General features: G+C 35.1%; 1 protein-coding gene across 3 annotated transcripts in view; it reads left to right on the top strand.

The window, feature by feature from the left end:
- GPR149 (G protein-coupled receptor 149) overlaps nt 1-21,933 on the top strand; it is a 91,890-nt gene that overhangs the window by 9,325 nt on the left and 60,632 nt on the right. For 2 of the 3 annotated variants that reach the window (XM_007502345.3, XM_001372509.5), the window contains exon 3: nt 4,038-4,516. In XM_007502345.3, the coding sequence (XP_007502407.2) occupies nt 4,038-4,516 (479 nt within the window). Of the gene's footprint in view, nt 1-4,037; nt 4,517-9,215; nt 9,248-21,933 lie in introns of all 3 variants that reach the window. The other variant, XM_056808355.1, reaches the window with a different exon arrangement.

The raw sequence follows: 21,933 nt of genomic DNA, 5'->3' as shown, positions 1-21,933 counted from the left end.
CACCAAAATAACTTATTTTGACTCTTCATAGTGATGGCTATTCTGAAAGCAATAAATAATTGATTTTGTTGTTTGTTCTTTCAAGAAAAGCCAACAGAATGTCTACAGAATATTGAGAACAATAACTCATATTTACATGATTTGACAAGATATTTTTCTCTTAAAAACCTTTGATGATAGTAGTATTGCTATTATTCGCCTTTTATGCATAAGGAATATGACCCTCACACTTAACAAAAACAGGATTCAATTCTAAGTTGCTGTTGTTTTTTCCCCCCTGATATTAAGACTAAGGCTGTTCCCACTACATCACGCTGCTCTCTTAGAAAGGTCTTTGGAAAATAGATCTAGAATTGTTCTCATCTAAAAGCATTTTATATCATTAACTGATATTTGTCTTTGTATCCCAAGTATAATGACTAACATCTAAGTAGATACTTAGTAAACTCTTGCTTAATAAAGTACAAGAATATTTAAATGAGGATAACTTGGTTGTCAGCCCAGAGTTTTCCACAATGGCCAATATTGTCATGATTCTTCTTATGAATTCTTTTCCAAAGTATTCTCCTTCTCAGAGTCTTTAGTTAGAATGTTCTCTTGGTGTTAACTGTAATTATTGTTAATAATAATTATTATAACACATTCACATTAAAATATTTACTTAGCTAATACACTATTGCCTTAATGGCTTACAATATTCATCAAATATTCCTTAAACCCCTAATTTCTATTACCACCTCATTGTGGTACTGGGGAAAATACAAAGTTTTAACAGAGCACAGACTCTGTCCTCATAGAACTTAGAATAGTGACAACCTCAGGGAGTTATAATGCACACTATCAATAAAGTAATATTGAAAAGTTTGAAGCAGGTGCCACATAAGACCTGAGCAAGAAGATCATTGTTATCTAGGAATTTCAGTTTAGCATTCTCGAAGGAACTGACATTTGAGTTGATCTTCAGAGAACAGCCAAATTAAATGGTGAAGAGGGTGAAGGACTATTATGCTAGCAACACTATGAGTAAAGATCTAGAGAAGCTGAGTGTATAGAAGATGATCATGAAGCCCAAGATGGGCCAATTGGGACAGGAATAACATCAGCCAGGTTGGGAGTGGTTTGGTAGTAGCGTATTGAGAAGGGCCTCACATGAAAGATGAAGGAATTTGAATATTATTTCGTAGGTAATAGAAAGTCATTGAAATATTTATTTACAGCAGTGAAGCACCATGATTACATAATTGAAAAGGAATGATTATTCTACCAGTGGTATAAAACATGGTTTGAAGAGATACAGGGTAGAGGCAGAAAAAATATATTAAAAATTACTTGAATCGTCCATTTGGGTTGTAATTGAGGACTGTATTTTTTGATGGCAACATGAAAAGAGAGGAGAGTGGAAATATAAAAGTTATTGCAAAAGTGGAATCAATGGAATTTGGTAAATGAAGAATAGGAGAGGTAAGGAGGAGAGGACAAAGATAAGGCTGGATGAATGATGGTAGTGTAGAAAAATAGTGGTCAGAAGAATAAGCAAGTTTAAGAGTAAACATAATAAGCTTTATTTTGGACATGATAATTTTAAACTGCTAACATTATGTCCATATATCAGACACTTTCAATGTAAAATAAATTAAATATAATCGGATAAAAATTTTGTCTACTTGCACTATTATAGCACTAGTCCAAATGATTAGAACTCTCCATAACCCCCTCAGCTTCTAGCATTTTCACGTTTTATTCTTATTGTCTCCTTCAGACAGCTTCCTATATATCACAAGAATAGAGGTGTGTTCTCGATGGATATAACCCTTAAAGGATATTATGCATGTAACTGAAACAACAAAATGATATACAAAAAATCCCAATTGAAGTCCATACCTTTCTCATAGTCGCCAAACTATTCAATATATTCCTAGACTCCTGTGGTAAGCCACTAGTTGCTACACTAAGATCACATGCTTTAAATTATGTTCATTTCTCATTTTAACTAACAACCAATGTAGTATAATTCAGTAATCATCACTACATCGATTGAAAATAAATAATTGAAAGATCCTAAGAACTTTTCATAAATTGTTAATAGTTTTGGCCTTTTTTCCATTCCCTCTGAATAAAAATATTTTTTATTTATGTTCTGGCATCAAACCATAATGAATGATGCTCATAAATTCCATTTTGTCAAATGGCAGAACTAGCTTATAAATCTTGACTTTGGGGAGCATTGCAGTAATAGAATTGAGTTTATGGAAGGCACAGTGCTATACAGGAAAATGAATCATATTTTGGCTGTTCCATTGTCATATAAACTTTAAAAGTTTTCACAAATTCTTTCCTTCCCTCAAGAATGGCTAAAATGTCTAACAATAAAACATACAGCCTGCAGATTCTTTGTAGAAATACCACCATTTTTTAAAAGAAGAAAACTGAATACTTTACTTAGATTATACTCTGCCATAGTGTCATGACTATACTCTGGAGTGTAATTTCCTTAGTGACAGGGAAGAGCTCATAAGAATAATAACTGACATGTAGCACTGTTTAGTTTGCAAATTACTTTACATAAACTATCTCATTTAAGATCTTCCTCCTCGAATAACAGCTGCCTGGCATTTATATAGGACATTCAAGTTTATAAAACATTTCATAAATGTTATATAATTTGATCCTCATAACATCCCAGAAATGTAGGCGCTATTATTGTCCCCATTTTTCAGATGAGGGAACTGAGGCCCAGGATCACATAGCTAAGTAAATGTCTGAAGCAAAATTCAAACCCAGGCCTACCAGATTCCAAAGCCTTTTGAGGTGTTATAGATATCATTATGTTCATTTTACACATCAAGAAACTAATACGTTTCCATGTTAACTTAACTAATATGATTTTGAACCCAGTTCTCTCCCTATTCTAAATCTAGTATCCTTTTTTTCTGAATCTTGCTGTCTCCCTGAATTTTGCATTTCCCTAAACAATTAGAAAGAAATGTTCAGTGTACACAGTAGGTACTTAATAGTTGTTACTGAAATTAAAAGGAAGGAAGTAAAAGGAAAGGATGGGGGGAGAGGAGCAGAGATTAATCCTAAGAATTAAATTGTGTCACATTTGAGTGGAACAAAAGGCAGTTGATTACCTTCATTCCCAACTCTTCCTCCCTCCTACAACTGAAAATGCATTTGTTTCCCAACATGTTTTTGCCATACCCACAAACCAAAGGTATATGACCTTGAGATAGTTCACTAGATTTCAATCTTGAAAGATTTCACATGTTGCCTACAAAATGTTCATTCAGTAATGAAATTAGTACCTAATGTGTTAGGTACTAACCTCCATGCCTAACCCTTTTCAGATTTAGCAGCATCAGAGATACACAATGGAGGCTTTATAGTGGGTAAGAGGCTGGCCTTGCAAGGAAAAAGCCCAGAGTTTAAGGATTGTCTCTGACATTTTCTGTTAACCAATTCATTTAATGGCTTCAGTGTCTAAAATAATTCTGTAAGGCTAAGTTGCAGAGCTGTTGTTGAACTATTTTGGAAGAGTCAGTTCATTATTGGAAATTTTCAACACCAGATGAAATCATGGGCACAGAACAAGATTCAAAAGATATGGGGCAGCTGGTAACTTGATATACATTGTCCCACAGTCATAGTGAAGTTTTAAGCTTTGGTAGGTTTAGACTTCTAGAATATCCTTTATATTGGTATTAAAACTGAAAACCCTGCATTTACATTTTAGCTATTTTACATATTCACAGCTTAATTTCTTTTATGCATGTGAACCACAGTAACCTCATGTAATTGACTGTAAGGTAAGGTAATAATATACTTTCATTTATAATACAGCTAAAACTCAGTGCAAACAATGAATCCTGTGAAGTTCTCACTTTATTCGAATTTTTACTGCCTCTTTTCATTGGCCTGGCACAAATGACTATGTTTTACATAATTATAACTGAAGAGTGCAAAAATAGATGTGACAACATCACTAATCAACCATTAACTATATCTATCATTGATATTTTTTTTCTATTTTTCCTTAGCTAAAAGGAAAGGCTTTGAATTCAATTTATCATTCCAACACAGTTATGGCATTTATAGGATAGCCCATGACAATCACTATGATGAAGATGATGATGAAAACTCCATAGCATATCATAACTTGATGGACTATGAATGTGGACCCCTAAGAGAGACACAGAAAGATGCCAGCAGCTTCCTCCATGCTATAAAAGTAGAATTCAGCACCACACCTTCTCAGGACAGCTCCATACTTCCAGATATCAGCAAAAGCACAAATACAGTTAGCCCTGAAACAAATCAGGACTTTGACAGAGACAAGGGCATTGATCAGCTGCTGACTGACAAGACAACGGTGTTTGTGACAGAAGATACCAGAAACTATGAAAAATCTACCTTTTTGGATGGGCCAGAAAGAAGGCTTTCCCATGAGGAGAGTCACAAACCAGAACTTTCAGACTGGGAATGGTGCAGAAGCAAATCTGAAAGAACTCCTCGTCAGGTAAAGTAGAATATTTCCCATGAAATTAAAAAATGGAAGTAATTCTATAAAGTCTCTAATAGAAGTAATTTTCATATTGATGTGGTATCTGCTGATATTCTCATTCATTTATTCAATTCTGAGTTTTCTCTTCCACCATATTGTAGACTTTACATGCATTTTTTTTATTCTTGAAGAATTATTTAAATATTTTCAAAACTTAGCAACGCATATCTATTTGTCTGATTGGTTTGCTCAATTCAGAGATTCTTTTTTAAACTAAATTACAATATGAAGGTTCTTAAAGTCTAATTGTTTCAGTAAAGGATTAATTAACTGTGAGATGATGTGGGAACATATTTTCCTTCAAGCCATTAGATGATTATATTCTAAGTTGGCCTTTATTTTTTCACATTTCTGCTTTGCTAATGAGAATTATTCTTTCCCAATACTGTAATTTTAGTCATATTCCATAATTAACATTTTAAAACAACAAATTATATTTTCACTTAATCGTGGGCATTTGTAATATTGTTCCCTGAATATCATCTCCTGTAAATAATACATTTGATGACAAAAGTGAAATTTAATGAAGTAAAGCCCTTTTCAACTTAATAAGGATCTAATGAGCACCTATTATATAGGATACTTCAGCAAATTATGGTGATAGAAAGTTTAAAACAAAAGTTTATTTGTATCATATAGCTAGAGCTGGAAAGGATCTTATAGTCCAACCTCTTCATTTTTCAGATGAGGATCTTGGTAGCCAAAGATTTTATATGACTTTCCCAAAGTCACATATGTGACTCCAGAGTCATGTAGGCAACAAGCATTTGACTTGTGGCAGCCTCTATAGTAACTAGGTTAATTTTCTAGCTCTTTCTTCATAACCAGCTCATTATTTTCTCTCTTCCTCTGCAATTGTTCTTTTGGAAGGTGTATGTATATGTATATATATATATATATGTATATATATATATAAGATTTCATGTGATTGTATGTTGACTGATACTAGGCACTGTGACAAACACTTGAGATACAAATCTAAGCAAAAGAGAAAAACAGTTCCTCCCTTCAAGGAACTTACATTTTAATGAGGGAAGATGATGGCTAAAAAGGAACTGAAAAGATGATAGGGAAAGTAATGGAAGTTCTCAGCAAATAGAAAATGATAGAAAAGTTTAAAGTGCTGCCTGTTGAGAAAAGAAGACATCACTGGCCTGGGTGCTCTCCTTAAATGGAGGTTCTTAGAAGAATCATATAATCAGAAGAAGAATATGAAGGGTTGGGAATACTTGGAGGTATATATATTCCAAGGTTGGAGTGATCTTCCAGGATGAATAAGCTTCCAGGATGTGACAGTTAAGTCTAGAAAGCAGCCTCATGAGAAATGAAGAATTAGTGTTATTTTCTCTGTCATTCTATATATAGCCCCTAGGTGTTAAGAAATATACATTTTACTAGGTGATAACAACATGTACATATAAGAACAATAGAACAGGGAGAAGATAGTGACTACCCATGATACAATGAAAAGAACACTGTTATGGCAGTCAGGTGGATCAGGGGATAGAGAACCAGTTTGGAGATGGAAAGTCCTGAGATCAAATTAAATCTGAGACACTTCCTAGCTGTGTAACCCTTAGCAAGTCACTTAATTTCCATCGCCTGTGACCTTGAATTCTTCTGACTTAGAAATGATACTTAGGTTCAGTTCTAAGAGAGAAAGTAAGGGTTTTTTTAAAGAAAGGAAAAAGCATTGTCTTTGGAAATAGATGACTGGTGTTGAAATTTTGCTCCACATATTTTCTATCTATGTGACCTTAGGCAAGTTACTTCACTTATGCAATTGGTTCTAGATCTCCTTATCTGTAAAATTAGTAAACTCTATAAGATTGCTTCAAGTCTCTTCTAAATCTTGATCTATAGTCATACTAGAATTGCATTTTTAAAGAAAACAAGTTAACCCAGATACAAAAGAAAATATCACACAGAGTATACCCTTCACATTGTGAAATCAGTAGGGACTCCAAATATTCAGTTCTAAAAACTTTCCAAAAATTGATCAATGTTTAAACTAAATAATTGAAAAGAAAATTTTCACAATGAAAAATTAAAAGAGGAAAAACATTTTCTAATCAACATTAACAAAAGATGCGGTATCTCAAATTCCTACAAGTATACCATTATGTCCCTGTAATTTAGAACTGCAGAATCATATGATTGGCAAGATGCACTAAACGTTCCAATTCAACATGAGGCAACCATACTACCAAGTGGGGAAGTCACATGTCCAAAGTCATATAGGGAATGGCAGAACAGGAATGAAAACCCAGGTCTTCTAACTACCCCCTCCATATTCTTTTTACTTCAATAATTTTCCAAAAAGTTTATTTTTAATTCTTTTCACTTAAAAATTCATATTTAGTAATAATTTTCAGAGTGAAGCAACTTAGAAAGATGATATATGTACACAAGCATGTATTAACTAAGAAACAGAATATTCCATGCAAAATTAGACGATTAGTTGTTCTATTTTTCTTGTTTATTTAGGTCAAATATTTAGGCAATAAATTATCCATAAATAGAATGGCTTATGCCTCTCTTACTTTTTTGAGTCACAATAATAAATTAGTGGTCTGAAAATATTGCAATGTAATTAGGGCATATTTTCATATCAAAAAATTTGCTGTATGAAACTGATGAGCAGAGAGGAATACACAAACAATTCTCTTTAAATATAAAAGATGCTTAAACTAAGCAGGTGTTTTAGAGAATAAACTCTTGAAAAATCTTGATCTCCTTCAAAGATGTCCTCAAAGAACTTCTAGATCTGTTCTGAAGTTATAATTTCCCATGTATTATCCTACTTGGTTGTCATTTGCATTGTGATAGGCAGTTCTCTGAAATTTACTTTTTTGCTTAAAAGTATAGCTATAAAAGAAGTGAACAGAAATCCAGAGAAAATATACCATTGATTTTCAGGCAATGGAAAACTTTATATTTCTAGAGATTTATTAAATTTTAAAATGTGATCATTTAAAAAATCTTCAATAGCATATTTGTTGTTTGACGTGACCTTTCCTTATTTTAAAAAATCCTTTGTTTACTTAAGATTAGCATTATACATTTCTCCTCCAAAAATAGTAGTGGTATTCCAATTTAATTAGAAAGTTTTCTCTGACCAAAGAGATTTTAGCTTTCTCCCTTGTAATTTAAGTTGTAAAAGATCTATTTCACTCACATAATGTATTGAAGGTTTAAAAAGTTGCCTTTTTTCCTTACACAAACAGTTCATTCTTTTCCCTTACTCTACAATTGTCCTTTGAAAGGATTTGTGGTCAAGATTTCATGAGTTTGTATGTTGCAATATAAATTCTCCAGCATATTTTGAAGTCATTATATATTTCTATTCTGTTCTATTTTATTGATATGGTTAGCTATGGGGAAAGATGTCAAGTAAGGAGGTAGGGGAATTTAAGATGGAATAGCCTATTAAGAGTAGAAGAAGCTAATGAAAATGGCATTATATTATGTTTAGAAGGCTAGGTTTTGATTAGCATTGCCTGTCTGGAAAACCAATGGCTATTCATTTGACTTCCTCTAGTATACTGATGTTTCAATGGATTTGGTGTCCAGTCTGCTGTGACTAAGATCTGAGATGGTTCTTTGCCAAATTTCCAAAGGGAATTTCAGCATACTATTGCCATGACTCTTAAGCACTTTGGTCACTAAGATTAAGAGGAGGGTGGTTACAGTGTGTCTCTTTCTGAGTTCCCAAAGGTGTTTCAGACTACTGCTGGTGAAGAAAGGGAACTGGCATGAGAAATAATTTGGTGAATGGGAGAAATATTTCAAAGTGACCCCAGAGAATTTCAGATGGTGAAGGGATGTTAGAAGCCATCTAGTCCAGCACATACCTAAAATAAATATCCTCTATAACATCTGCCAACAGTTAGTCATTCAGAGCCTTTGCCCCCAAAGACCTTTAGAGAAAAGCAGAAGCCACTATGTTTGCAATTACCTCCTTCCACCCTAGGATGCCTCTATTTAGAAAGAAATATTTCCTTTAATCAAGGCTAAATTTTAATCTGCATCTTCTATCCATTGTCATTGTGATACAGCAGAAGGACCTGTAAATTTGGGATTAAGTAGCAAGGATCAAATGCTAGCATTGATGTTAGTACACTGACCTTGAACAATTTAGCTTTTTAGGCCAAATTCTCCTCATCTGTAAAGTGGTGGTGGACTATATCAACCCTGAGGACTTTTTCAGATATAAATCTACAATCCTATAGAAAAATCTAATCCAATATATAAATCTAGAGTTCTGTCCTCTGGAGCCAGGCAATGCCATCCTAATTTCAACTCTATGTGGCATCCCTTCAAATACTTCAGAAAGAAAATTAGGCTGATAATAACTAATTTTCTTTCTGAAGTTCAAATGAGGGCAGCTGAAAATAAAGACTACTGTTACAACTATGCCACTCAGAAAGATAAACATCTTCCTATAGAATCCTAAATCTTGGAACTGGCCATTCTCTTTGCTATATAACCTTCAACATAAAGATGGACATTGAGGGCAACAGCCTCTCTAGAGCATGTGACCAAACCAGAAGAAAGGATTGTACTTGAATTTTGCCTCATAAGCTCAATAATACAAGGGGTGGGGGCATTCAGCAGGAACTAATTTTAAAGTGACCTTTAACTAAAATTTCAGGTCCTCTGCCAGTTGTACCAGCTGGGGCTCAGGTAAGTGGCATTTTTATTATTTTGTAATATTTTAATATGCTACCTACAGAGGATTTCTCAGGCCAAAGGTTTACAAAGATTATTGCCAATGATATTCAATAATTGCATTGTTTCTTCTAATTTGCATTCCTCTTCTCTATGAAATTCTCTTAGGGAGCTGTGGAGATAAGAATTTGATTTTAGCAAATTGGACCCTATAGGTATGATATATATAGGTAGATATGGTGAAATGAGACCTTTTAGTGTGTCTATATAAAATGGATGCAAATGAACTATTAGGCAAAAGTATAACCAATCCAGAAATAGATCTTCCTCTTGCAAAAACAATTCAAATCTCCTCCAATAAAAAGCTGATATTTAAAGTAATTTAGACAAAAGATGCTGCTGTTTCTTAAACTGGAAGTATATTGATAATGGCAACTGCTTTCACTTGGTCTCTAAGCAAGAACCTGAACAAAAGTGACCAGGAAGAAAAAATCCATTCATTATTTTATCTCATTATCCTCAATTCAGTTCAATAAGCATTGGTGGAGTGCCTACCATATGGAAGGCACTGTGCTAGACAATGAGACATGAAGGGAAAAAATAGAACATTTTCTCTTTTCAAGGTAGTTAATGTCTTTGGGAGGATATGATAGAGATTGAGACAAGTAAATACCTGGTACATATTAAATCATTTTGATAGAGGTGGGGGATGAGCAACTAAGAGGGAGTTCAAAAGTCCTCCTTTTAGGAGGTGACACTGGAATTGAGCTATGAGGAAAGCTAGGGATATCAAAGAACAAAGGTGATAGACAAGGGAAATAAGGAATGAAAGACAGACTATATAAAAGCAAGAAGGTAGGAAATAGAATGGCACATATTGAGAATATCACAAAGGCCAGTCTTGCTGGAACACAGAGTACAGGGAGAGGATAATATGAGATGAGTCTAGAAAGGTCATTTGGAACCTTCATATGGAAGGGCTTTGGATGCCAAAGAGAGTTTGCATTTTGTCCTGAAGGCAGCAGCAAATCACTGCTAAATGACAGTCATAATCCGTGGTTTAGGAAACTCAGGTCAAGGGTCCTATGGGAAGATCAAAGCTCCATATCTGGATGGAATCTTAGAAACCAAATGGTTCCAATCCCTCATTTGCAAGATGAGGAAACTGAGGGAAGTACAATGACTTTTCCAGAAACACATAGAAAGAATAGTACCAGAGACTGCATTTGAACCCATATCCTCTGATTCAAGGGTTAGTGTCTTTCTTCTATGCCACCCAATTCCTTGCAACAAGGAACAGCTGCTAAATATTGTCAATAATGGGCTATCGCCTCATTGGTATTTGCTATAACAATATATCTGGAAGGCCTGGTTCTCTAGATACTGTCCAAAGAAGGGGTTGTATTACTTGAAGGTTCTTTCAGGTGATTCAGTCTGTACTTTATTACCTGATTTTCCTGCCCAGTTTAGATAGACAGAATAGAATTGTACTGTACACTCAACTTGTAATATTCATGTTTATCCTCAAAGTAATTAAAGGCATAGGAATTAATGCTCTGGGGATTTTTCCTTAACTAATTAGAATGTTCTCCAATGTGTCTCAGTAGCTTTTGCATCACTTACTGTAATGAAGCACAATCCACTTGGCTAATTGCTCACTTTCTGAAAACACCAAGGAATAGCTTGCATTTGAAGCCTTGTGTTAATACTCTAATTCATTTTGTTCACTAAGGACTATCTTTATGTTCATCTCGATATTATAAAAGAATACCTATGTCTTTTCACAATCTTAAGAAAAATATCTTTTGAAATTAAAGACACATGGTTTAATGGATAATACATTTGACCTGGAGTTGGGAAGATCTGAGTTCAACTCTTGCCTCAGACACTATGCCTCTATTTCATCATTTGTAAAATAAAGGAACTGGGATTAATGACCTCTAGATCTATTCCAGCATTAAATCTATTATCTGAATATATTTGACTCTTGCTATCCTACACTCACTAAATGTATTAAACAAAAATTAAATAAGAACAAGAAGTAATGCCTTTCATTATTGGATGGCATGCATTTCAATTGTTATAGGTGGTACTTCTGTATTGTGTACCATTAACAATTTGACAAATTCCAGAGGCATCTAGTTCTCTTTGAACTAAAAGAACTTCAGAAATCATTGAGTTCAGACCATGTGTAAACAAGGGTCCTTTATATTTTGCACAATAATTCACTGAGACATCTAGAAGACACAGTGGATAGAATGCTGGGCATAGGATCAGGAAGATTCATTTTCCCAAGTTCAAATCTGGCCTCAGACATTTACTATCTGTGTGACCTTGGGGCAAGTCACTCCACCTTATATGCCTCCCATTTTCTTATCTGTAGAATGAGTCAGAAAAGGAAATGACAAATAAATTCAGTATCTTTGCCAAGAAAACCCCAAGTGAGGTCACAAGAGTCAGACACAATTTAAAAAAAACTGAAGAATTCAACATCTAGTTTTGTTTGATTTTTGGGGACAGCTAGGTGGCTCAGGGGATTAAGAGCCAGGTACAGAGATGGGAGATCTTGGGATCAAATCTGACCTCTGACACTTCCTAGCTGTATGACCATGGACAACTCACTTAACCCCCATTGCCATGCCCTTATCACTCTTCTGCCTTGGCACCAATACACAGCATTGATTCCAAGATGGAAAGTAAAGTTAAAAAAAAAGGAATAAAAGAAAACCTCTAATGAGCTCCTTGTCAGCCCACTCTATTTTGAGATACTTCCAGTTTTCAGAAGGTTTTTTTTCCTTCTTCTTTACAGCAAGCCTAAATTTACCTCTTTTGTAACATCCACTGATTTCTCTGAGTTTTGCTTTCTGGATCCAATATGAACAGCCCTACTATTTCTTCTACAACAGATCAGCCAACTTCAATAAAGTTGTCTTGTCCTGTATAAGTCTTCTATTAGACTAAACACCCCCATTTCCTTCAACCAATTCTCTCTTGGCATAATCTAAAAGTTATTAACCACCATAGACTCCCTCTTCTGGACACTCTTAGAACAAAGACCTTTCTAAAATATGATGCTCAAGACTAGGCATGACTAACACCTTCCCAATCTATCTTGGATGATTTACTTCTCCTAATGTACCTGAGATCATATCACAAGGTGGCTGCTATATTATTGCTTCATATTGAGCTCACAATCCACTAAATCATTTTCATATAAACCATTTTCATATAAACCACTATCTAGTCACCTCTTTTGCAACTCACTTTTTTTTTTAGCCCAGGTGAAAAATTTTCCATTTATCCCTATTAAATTTCATGAAATATTCAGCCAGTGCTTGGGCTTGCTAAATTATTATTAGATTCTAACCTTGTCATCCAGCATTTTGGATATCCTCACCAGCTTTATATGACTTGAAAATCTTATAGGCATGCCTTATTTACCTTTATCCCAAGTCAATGATAAAAAAAAAGTTCAATGGTACAGGAGAAAAGATAGATCCCACATTCCACTATAAATGAGTTAAACTTTCACTAAACACTAAATTCTTTACAAGAACTATCTCATTTTATCCTTATAACAACCTTGGAAAGTAGATACAATTATGATTATTCCCATTTTACAGATGAAGAAAAGAAAATAGTCAAAATTAAGTGCCTTTCCCAGAGTTATATACCTTGTAACTCTCTGAGATTGAATTTGAATCCAGGTTTTCTTTATTTTATTTTATTTTTATTTATTTATTTATTAATAACATTTATGTCTATCTCAGCCCTTCCCTTCCCTTCACTACAAAAGGCATCATCCAGCAAATAACTTAAATAGAGTATGTCTTTTGTGTTTCCATTTTGGGGGTTTTATTCTCTGGAGCTTAATATTCACAAGTTATTTTTCAAATATTAAATCTGCATATTATATTCTTTTGGTTCTGCCCATTTTACTCTTTATTATTTCATGGAGTTTTCCCCAATATTTTAAACAAATCTGCTTATCATTTCTTAAAGTACAGTAGCATGCCATCATAATCATATATCATGATTTGTTTAGCCATACCCCCAAGTGATGGATATCCCTTCAATTTCCAGTTCCTTGCCACCAAAAATAACTGCTATAAATATTTTGGAACATATAGATTCTTTTTCTTTTTTCCTTAATCTCCTTGGGAAATAGACTCCAGAATACTGTTGATGAGTCTAAGGATATATACAGTTTTATGGCTCTTTGGGCTTAATTGAGAATTGCCCTCCAAAATGATTGTATAGTTTGCAGTTCCACCAACCATGTAGGAGAGTCCCTAATTTTCCATATCCCCTCCAATATTTGTCATGTTGTTCTTTTTGTCATTTTAGCCAGGACCCAGATTTTCTTAAGTTCAGGGTTAATGTTCATCCTCTGCACTGTTTAGCTGCCTATAGATCTTTTCTTTTCAAGTTGAAAATGAACCAGTAATAGCTATTCTTTGACTCCATCCATTCAAACAAATCCAAATTCACATAATTGTATCCCACATCTCTCCATTTTGTCTGTGATGATAGCACAAGAGATTCCTTCAAATTATTGGCTAAAATTATTTAAAATGTCAATTTCATCTGTACCACTCCTCTGCCTTACAGGTATGGCAAAGAAAGACAGTGTGTGTGGCATATTCTTGATGATACTATGCTTGCTTTGGTATCATTTCCTTTTCAAGATATTCATTTGTCCTCTTGTTATTATGTTCTAGAATTTTATTTGGAATTGAAGTCAAACCTTCAAAACTCTAGTTGCGGGATGTATTCTTTCCCTTTTTGGTAAATCATAATGTCTGTCCTTTTCCAGACTTGTAACCCCTCACCTATTCTCCACCATCTTTAAGAGATCATTCCTTGCAGCTCAGGAATCAAAATTTACCTTGAGGAATCTCATAGGTACTTTTTCTCAATTATTTGAAGAGGTGAAGATCAGGAAAGGCATCTCTAAAAGGCCTAGTGATCAACAGGTTGGCTAATCTACTATTATTAGATTTCATTTTAAGTATATTTAAATTTATTGAAAAACATTTTAGGGTGGTAATAAATGATCTAACATTTTCAATTTATGGAAAAAGAAAAAATAATAATTACTAGGTCTGAAGTGTGCTAGAGTATAGTATGTGGAGTGGATGGGGAGAGGGATTGTGGAGGTGTTCTGTTGCTAGATGACAAAGAAGAGGTCTATAATTTATTTGCATTTCTCTCAACTTACAGTTTCTACTCTAAGTTTTCTTTTTCAAGAAACATATCCATTCCTCAGAAATTGTTACTCGGGCTGGAAACAGCCTTTTTCAGACAGACTATGACTTCATATACCTTTCTCAATTGACTTCTGGGAGCACAAAGAGTTGAGCAAAAAATTCCTTAGGCATTCCCCCAGTACTCTATCCTACCAAGTAAAAGAAGAAGATTCAAACAAGTTAGTAGCCATATGAATTTGGGCAAGTTACTTAACCTCCTAATTCCTCAGTTGCCTTATCATAAAATTAAGGGATTCATTAGACTAGGTAATTTCAGAATTCCCTTCTAACTCTAAAGCCATGATCTTACTTTTCTTATTGTCAAAGAAACAATCAACTTTCACATCAAGTATTTGTCAGACATATACTATATATCAGAAATGTGCTAGGTGCTAGAGATACAAATAGAGGGAATTAAACAATTCTTACTCACGTTGAGCTTACCTTGTAATAGGAGAGACAAGTATATAGAAAGAATATAGCTCATAAATATAAAGTTAACAAAATAATTTTGGAGGAAAGGCAATGACAGTTGTGGGGAAGAGTGTTTCACACTATTCATGAATAGTTTCACACAGAAGAAGGTGCCTCAACTGCAGATTAAAAGAAGAGAGAAACTCTATGAAGCAGAGGTGAGGAAGTGATTTACAAACATGTGGTTCAGCCATTGCAAAGGAATAAAAACTGGAGCTAGAATTCATACTGAGCGGGGAACAGAGAGAAGACCAATGTGACTGAATAGCTAAATGTGGGAAGATGTGTAATGTCCATGAGGTTGGAAAGATGGATTGGGGCCAGGTCATAAAGGTTTTTAAAAATTAAGAAAGTGCAGCTAGGTGGCTCAGAAGATAGAGAACCAAGGTCCTAGGTTCAAATATGGCTCCAGACACTTCCTAGCAGAACGATCCTAGGCAAATCACTTAACCCCATTGCCTAGCCCTTACTTCTCTTCTGCCTTGGAACCAATACTTACTTTCAACTGATATTAAAACAGAAAGGAAGGATTTTTAAAAATGGAGAAGTTTATGTTTTTTCTTGGAGGCAATAGGAAGTCACTGTAGTTGTTTGAGTAGAGGGGTTACATGGAATATCTGTGCTTAAGGAAATTTTCTTTGGCAGCTATGTATAAGATGGATTAAAATGAGCAAAGACTTGAGTCAATCAGATCAGTTAGAAAGCTGTTGTCATAATGTCCTAGGAGATCATTGATGAAGTCCAAAACTGTGATAATAGTTTGTAGAGAAAAAGGGTTGAATGTGGGAAATGTTGTCAAGGGAAAAACAGTCAATATTGGCAACTGGTTTAATATGTGTGGAGGGAGATGAGGAGTCCAGGATAATACCAAGATTACAGGCTTGAGCCACTGAAAGGATTATGGTTGCCTTTGACAAAAATGAACAAGTTTAGAAGAAGGAAGTGTTTAGGAGGGAAGATAAGAAGTTCCATTTTAGACTTGTTGAACTTGAGATGTCCCCATTACATCCAGTTAGAAATACACAATTAGCAATTGGTGATCAAGAACTTCAGCCTAGGGGAGAACCTGGAATTGGATAGATACCTAATTCTCATCTCTTATATAACTTAAAATCATTGAAACAAAATATAGATGAAACCACTAGAGAACAAATTTTTAAAAACAGTAAGCAAGTTATCAGATAAAATAGTATAGATCCCATACATGATGAGTGCTAACAGATGAAGAAATAAAGGAGTGAGGAGAATCAGGTTAAATTAATTAAGAAAATGTTTTGGGAAAGGTTGAGTCTTCAGTCTGAAATGAAGGAATTAATATAAACAAAAGTAGATTTGTATTTTTGTAAAAAACTGTTTTTTAATTGCCCATCCAAACAACTTTTTTAAAATTAGTGTATCTAAAATAGCTTTATAAGAAGTGACAATCATAACAATAATTACCATCAATGCCTCCACAGAGGCCTTCCAAAAAGGTGAAAAGTTGTGCCTTATTAAAGAAGTTATTTTCTGCCTGCTTTGATCTGCATGGATGTGTCTGGTCCCCTAGCTCACCTCTACCAATTAAATTTTGCTGTTCACTCTGGGAGTAGGGGAATATCATTCTAAATCTCACTTTTCAAGGTCAGGCAAATGTCTGCCAACTTTTCTTGATAACCCAGCTTAGGGCTTGGCTTTTTCATGCCATAAGGGAAGAAGGGAGAAGAAAATAAATACTATATCTAAATAGATAAACCCTAAAAGTTATGAGCTTATTTTCATCAATCATCCAGCAAATATTAAGCAACCACTATGTTCCAGGAATCAGTCAATCAACTGTATATTTACTAATCACTTACTATGTTCCAGGGTTTGGTGATACAAAGAGAAAAGTGGAACCATCCCTACTCTTTAAGAGCTTACAATGCTACTGAAGGAAATAGCACATTTGGGAAGTGGTGGCCATGATGGAGATGGGCAGTGGGCACAAAGTGCGAAATCTGTGGTTTCAGTATTAGTCAAGCATAAATTGCAGAATCTGTATGATTGATCTGTGGATTATTCTGAATTGGTAATTGTGGATATGTTCTGTACTGAGCCTTGTGCTGCTCTGCATTAATAATTGCTCATATAGTTCTGTATTTACCTTAGTTCTGAACTGTTGGGCATTATTAATTACCGATAGTGATCATCTACCATACTGTATCCCCCACCCCGCCATGTTCACATACTTGAAGAAAACATTCCAGAAGGGTAGAGAGACTTCTCCCACACTGACAAATGATGACACGTGGGGCAATGGAGGAAACCTGATACTTGAACACTAAGGGCTCAGGCAGTCCAGGGGAACCCCTCCCAAACCTGCACATGCTCCTTATTCCCTTTCTGGTGTCCCCAAGTTCACCTATCCAAAAACACCCCTCTACCTGAACTCAGACCATCCTTCTCACTGCTCATTTTCCAGGATTCTCAGCCTGCAGTACCCAGTAATGCCTAGGAGGAGACTATTCTGAGAAAAGACCAAGGTTTCCCTGGAATAAAAGGTGACAAGCACTCCCCCCCCAATAATAAATATGCAAACCTTGAGCTATCCCTTTAGGCTATTCTATTAGCCCTGCCCCCAACCCATCAGCCCCAAAGTTATCCCATCACCCCCCCCCCACCAGGCTAGTCCACCAGCTTTTAGGCTATTATGCTATCTTAAAAATTTCTTCAAATAAAACTCTTTTCTTACATCTGGATTGAATGGAGTCTGAGCCTCTCACTCTAGAGGAGAAACCCTGCTAAAAACCTGGATGTGTTTCTCCCACAACAGCCAGAGAGAGGATCTTTGGTCATGGGACTTAAGAGTGAAGCCATAAGACAAAAGATTTTTCCATCCTTGATTATTTTTCCTTTAATTTCCTTCAATTAAGAGTTAAGTTGGTAAGAGGCATTTTTTGCCATCTGATTACAACCTGCAGAACCATTAGCATTGGCATCGTGACTTTGAAATTTCATCTAAATTAAGAATTTAATGCTTTCCTCTGAATAGTAGTAGTGTAGTAGTGGTAGTCTCTTGGTGACCGAGAATGACCATTGTCTTTGTGCATTATCATCTACAGTGTACCCTCCTATGGCTTTGGAGTCCAAAGAGAATATCTATGCTTTTATAATCATCCCCAGGTAAATAATAAGCAAATATGACTCTGCTTCCTTTAAACTAGCCATTTTATTTAGTTGAGGTAGTTAGAGCTGCTTCTAAGAAATCCATGATTTGTTCATTGATTTTACACATAAGGGCATATTTACACTTAAATACTTCAATAGGTCTGTGGGTTACTTCTCTGCCAAATACTAGAGATGAGAGCCTAGGAGGATTTTCTTATGCTGTGAGATTCTTCTCTGGTTTGTAGAAGTGGCCAGAGGCTGAATTTGGGGTCTGGAAGATCTGTGATGTTACTAGCTGTCTGACTCTGGACTAGTCATTTCACTTCTTGGGGCCTTGGTCTCCTCAGTCATAAAATGAGGGAACTGAATACAATGACATTTAAAATTTCTTCTCTCTCTAATTCTATGATCTTGAGACTTTATTCCTAAAACCTTCCATATCTAGATTGCCTGATGTTGCATGGATGTCAGATGATGGGCTTCTCATGAGTGATTCTTCATTCTCATTATATGAAGAGGCCACCTTATCTTAACAGTTATATATCTCTGTGGTTATGATACTTCTGATGACTTAGTAGAGTCCACTCATGCTGAATATCTGCCTCTCCATTAGTACAACTTTATTCTTTTAGAGGCTGTGGTATGCCATGACATTCAGGCAGCCAAATGGAATCCTGGAAAAATATGTATGTTTAAAAAATGGGCCTTTATTTCAGAAAGAAGCTTGAAGTCATTAAAAGCACTCTGCAGTTTCTCAAATGCTTTCAGTCTAATTCTCTTCCCCTTATTCAATTCTGTACTCAATTCATTGTCTATCTGAAATGCTTATCCCAAATAAATGTATTCTTCTAACAATACCATGGACTGACTTTGCAAATGTGCCTATCATAATCTAGACAACTTAAAATTTATTTTTCATTTAATGAACATTATACTTCTTGCTCTGCTCTCCATCCCTATTTAGAAGACAACAAAAAGAAAACAAAACTCTTTAAAAATGTGCACTTAAGCAAAACAAATTCCCACACTGGCCATGTCCAAAAATGCGAGTCTCATTCTATTGAGTCCATCATTTTTTTGTTACTGTGTGGGTACCATGGTTCAGTCATCTTTGGTCCTCTGGAAGAATGGTTGTAGCAGACATTTTGATCTGTTTACATTTTCCAAATAATTTATTGGATTAATCTGTTTTGATTAATAGTAGATCTCATTGAAGGAACTTTGTAGGGTCCTGAGGTTTGATCCTTTCCTCAGAATATCACCCCCAAACATGATCAGCAGGAGAGCTTCATCACCTGTAAAGATGATGTTTCATTTCATCCCTCTACAAGACAATGATGAACATCTCAGGTCTGTCTTTTATGCTTTATTTGATGTTAATAATCAAAGGACCAGTGAACAAAGTGATCTCTGTGATTGTAGTTAATGAGGAATCTGGTATGATACATGAGATATTTCTTGTTTGTAAATTTTGAGGCTACATTTTGTGCTCTACAAATACAAGGACTTTTTTGTTTTGTTTTAACCAGTAGAAATTTATTTTACTCTCTGCCCCTTTCAGTAAAATGTATCACTGTGAAACTGGGGTGTGCTAAATTAGAGGGAAACATATGCAAAAGTCTTCCTGCTCAACACAATCCTACTTTATTTACAGCTTTCCACTCCTTTCTCATCCCCTACATCCCTTATCTCAGTTTACCTTTTTGTCTTTTCTCCTCTATATAGTTTCACTTTTAACCACTTTGGACCTCATTTGTAATTTATGTTTTCTGTCTTTTATTTACTTATCATGTAATTCCTGTATTATACCTGTCAAAATTGATGCCTTTTTTCAATAGACTGTTAACTCCAGAAGACAGGAGTCATAGCATAGCTATACCTTTGCATATATACCAGTACTTATAGTGCTTTAAATACTGAGATCAGATGTTTAATTAAATACTAAGAAGTAGATAGGTAAGGCAGTGGATAAAGCACCGGACATAGTCAGGAAGAACTGAGTTCAAATCCTTTTTCAGAAATTTACAAGTTGTATGACCTGGACAAGTCACCAAATCTCTATTTACCTCAATTTTCTCCCCTCAAAATGAGGGTAGTATAAACTCTGTCTTCCATTGTTATTGTGAGAACTGAAGATAATATCTATAAAATATTTTGCAAACCTTAAAACAAAGCAAACTACCTTTTATTTAATGAATGAGTGAAGAAATTAATGATTAAAAAAAAGCCTTCAATACTATGTATTGGTTCCAAGGCAGAAGAGCAGGAAGGGTTGGGCAATGGGGTTTAAGTGGCTTGCCCAAGGTCACACACTAGGAAATATCTGAGGTCAAATTTGAACTCAGGCCTTCTTATCTCCATACCTTGCTGTCTTTCCCCTGAGCCACCAACTGCCCCTATTAACGTATTGTTAAATAGGTGTGATCCCATAACCCAGAATTAGTCATGATTCTTTTCTTAAAAAAGTAATTTGTTGCTTTTTCTTAAGGATAGGTTTTAGAGGATTGCATCTTATTTTTTTAGAACATTTGTTCTGGAGTTTGTAAGCCTAGGGCTTTCCAAGTTTTTCTTCTATCCTACTGCTGAGTAGGAAAATGTAATCTGCAGAATTTATAATCATAGCCTGTCAGATCAGTATTTCTTTTGCACTTTTTGAGACATCATTATTAGCCATGAAGTCCCAAATCAGCATTTCTCAAAATAATTTGGCAACAAAACACTTAACACTTAAAATATATTGTAAGAACCTGTAGATGTTGATCTGTGCTTGGGTAACTCCTAACAAGAAGTTAGAAAAGGGAAACTTTTGCATTCTAGGTATATTCTCATGCAAGTCACGTCAAATCAAAAAGAATTTATTCTACACTTAAAATATACAAAGCATTGTGCTAAGAAATAGGAAGAAAAGGGAAGAAAAAAAGAGTTGCTGATCTCAAGTGAATTCCAGTCTAATAGAGGAAACAATATGCAAACAACTAGATACAAACAGTTAGTAGTTAATGGCATTTATTGAATAGGGGAGGATAAGATGGTTGAATATTTGAATGGAGGGTGAACTGGAGTGACTTGAGGTAGAGAGGACAACCAAAAGGCCATTGAAATAGTTCACAAATTAGGTGATAAGGGGCTTCACCAGGAGAGTGTTAGTATCAGAAGAAAGATGCAAGAAAAAAATAAAAGACAATCTATATTATTGGCATTGTTATTCAGCTGTATCTAACTGTTCATGACACATTTGAAGTTTTGCTTGACAAAAGTACTGGAGTGCTTTGCTACTTCCTTCTCCAACTCATTTTACAGACAAGGAAACTGAAACAAACTGGGTTAAGGGATTTGATCATATATAAAATATGTGGGCACAAGAGAGATTGAAATTGATCTTTTCTCCCATGCTTAGTCATATCAAATGCAATTTTCCCAGACAACTGCGATCCATATAATGTAGACCCCTGGGCCTTCTCAGAGCAAAGTTTGGGACCCTTTGCTAAACATTTGCAATCAGAACAAATAATACCTTCTGAGGGTTCATGGAAAGGGTCATGGAATTGGAAGTCCAAAGACCTGACTTTCAATCTTGATTTCCCTTCTTATGATCTACTAGACATTATTAGGTAAATCATTTTTCATGAACTGTCCATCATGCCCTGAATGCTATCCCTCATCACCTCTGACTTCTGACTTCTTTCAAGAGTCACATAAAATCTTATCTTTTTCCAGAGTCCTTTCTCAACCCTCCTCTATATCTTGAGTCTTCCTTCCCATTTATCCCATATCTATTTTGTACATAGTGTTATTTGTTTGTTGCATTCCCCATTAGACTGTGAATTCTTTAAGGAAAAGGACCATGGTTTT

The sequence above is a fragment of the Monodelphis domestica genome, chromosome 8 (assembly GCF_027887165.1).
Source record: "Monodelphis domestica isolate mMonDom1 chromosome 8, mMonDom1.pri, whole genome shotgun sequence".
In the NCBI taxonomy this organism is placed as follows: domain Eukaryota; kingdom Metazoa; phylum Chordata; class Mammalia; order Didelphimorphia; family Didelphidae; genus Monodelphis; species Monodelphis domestica.
The sequence above is the reverse complement of the archived record's forward strand: the minus strand, read 5'-3'. Positions and strand labels throughout refer to the sequence as shown.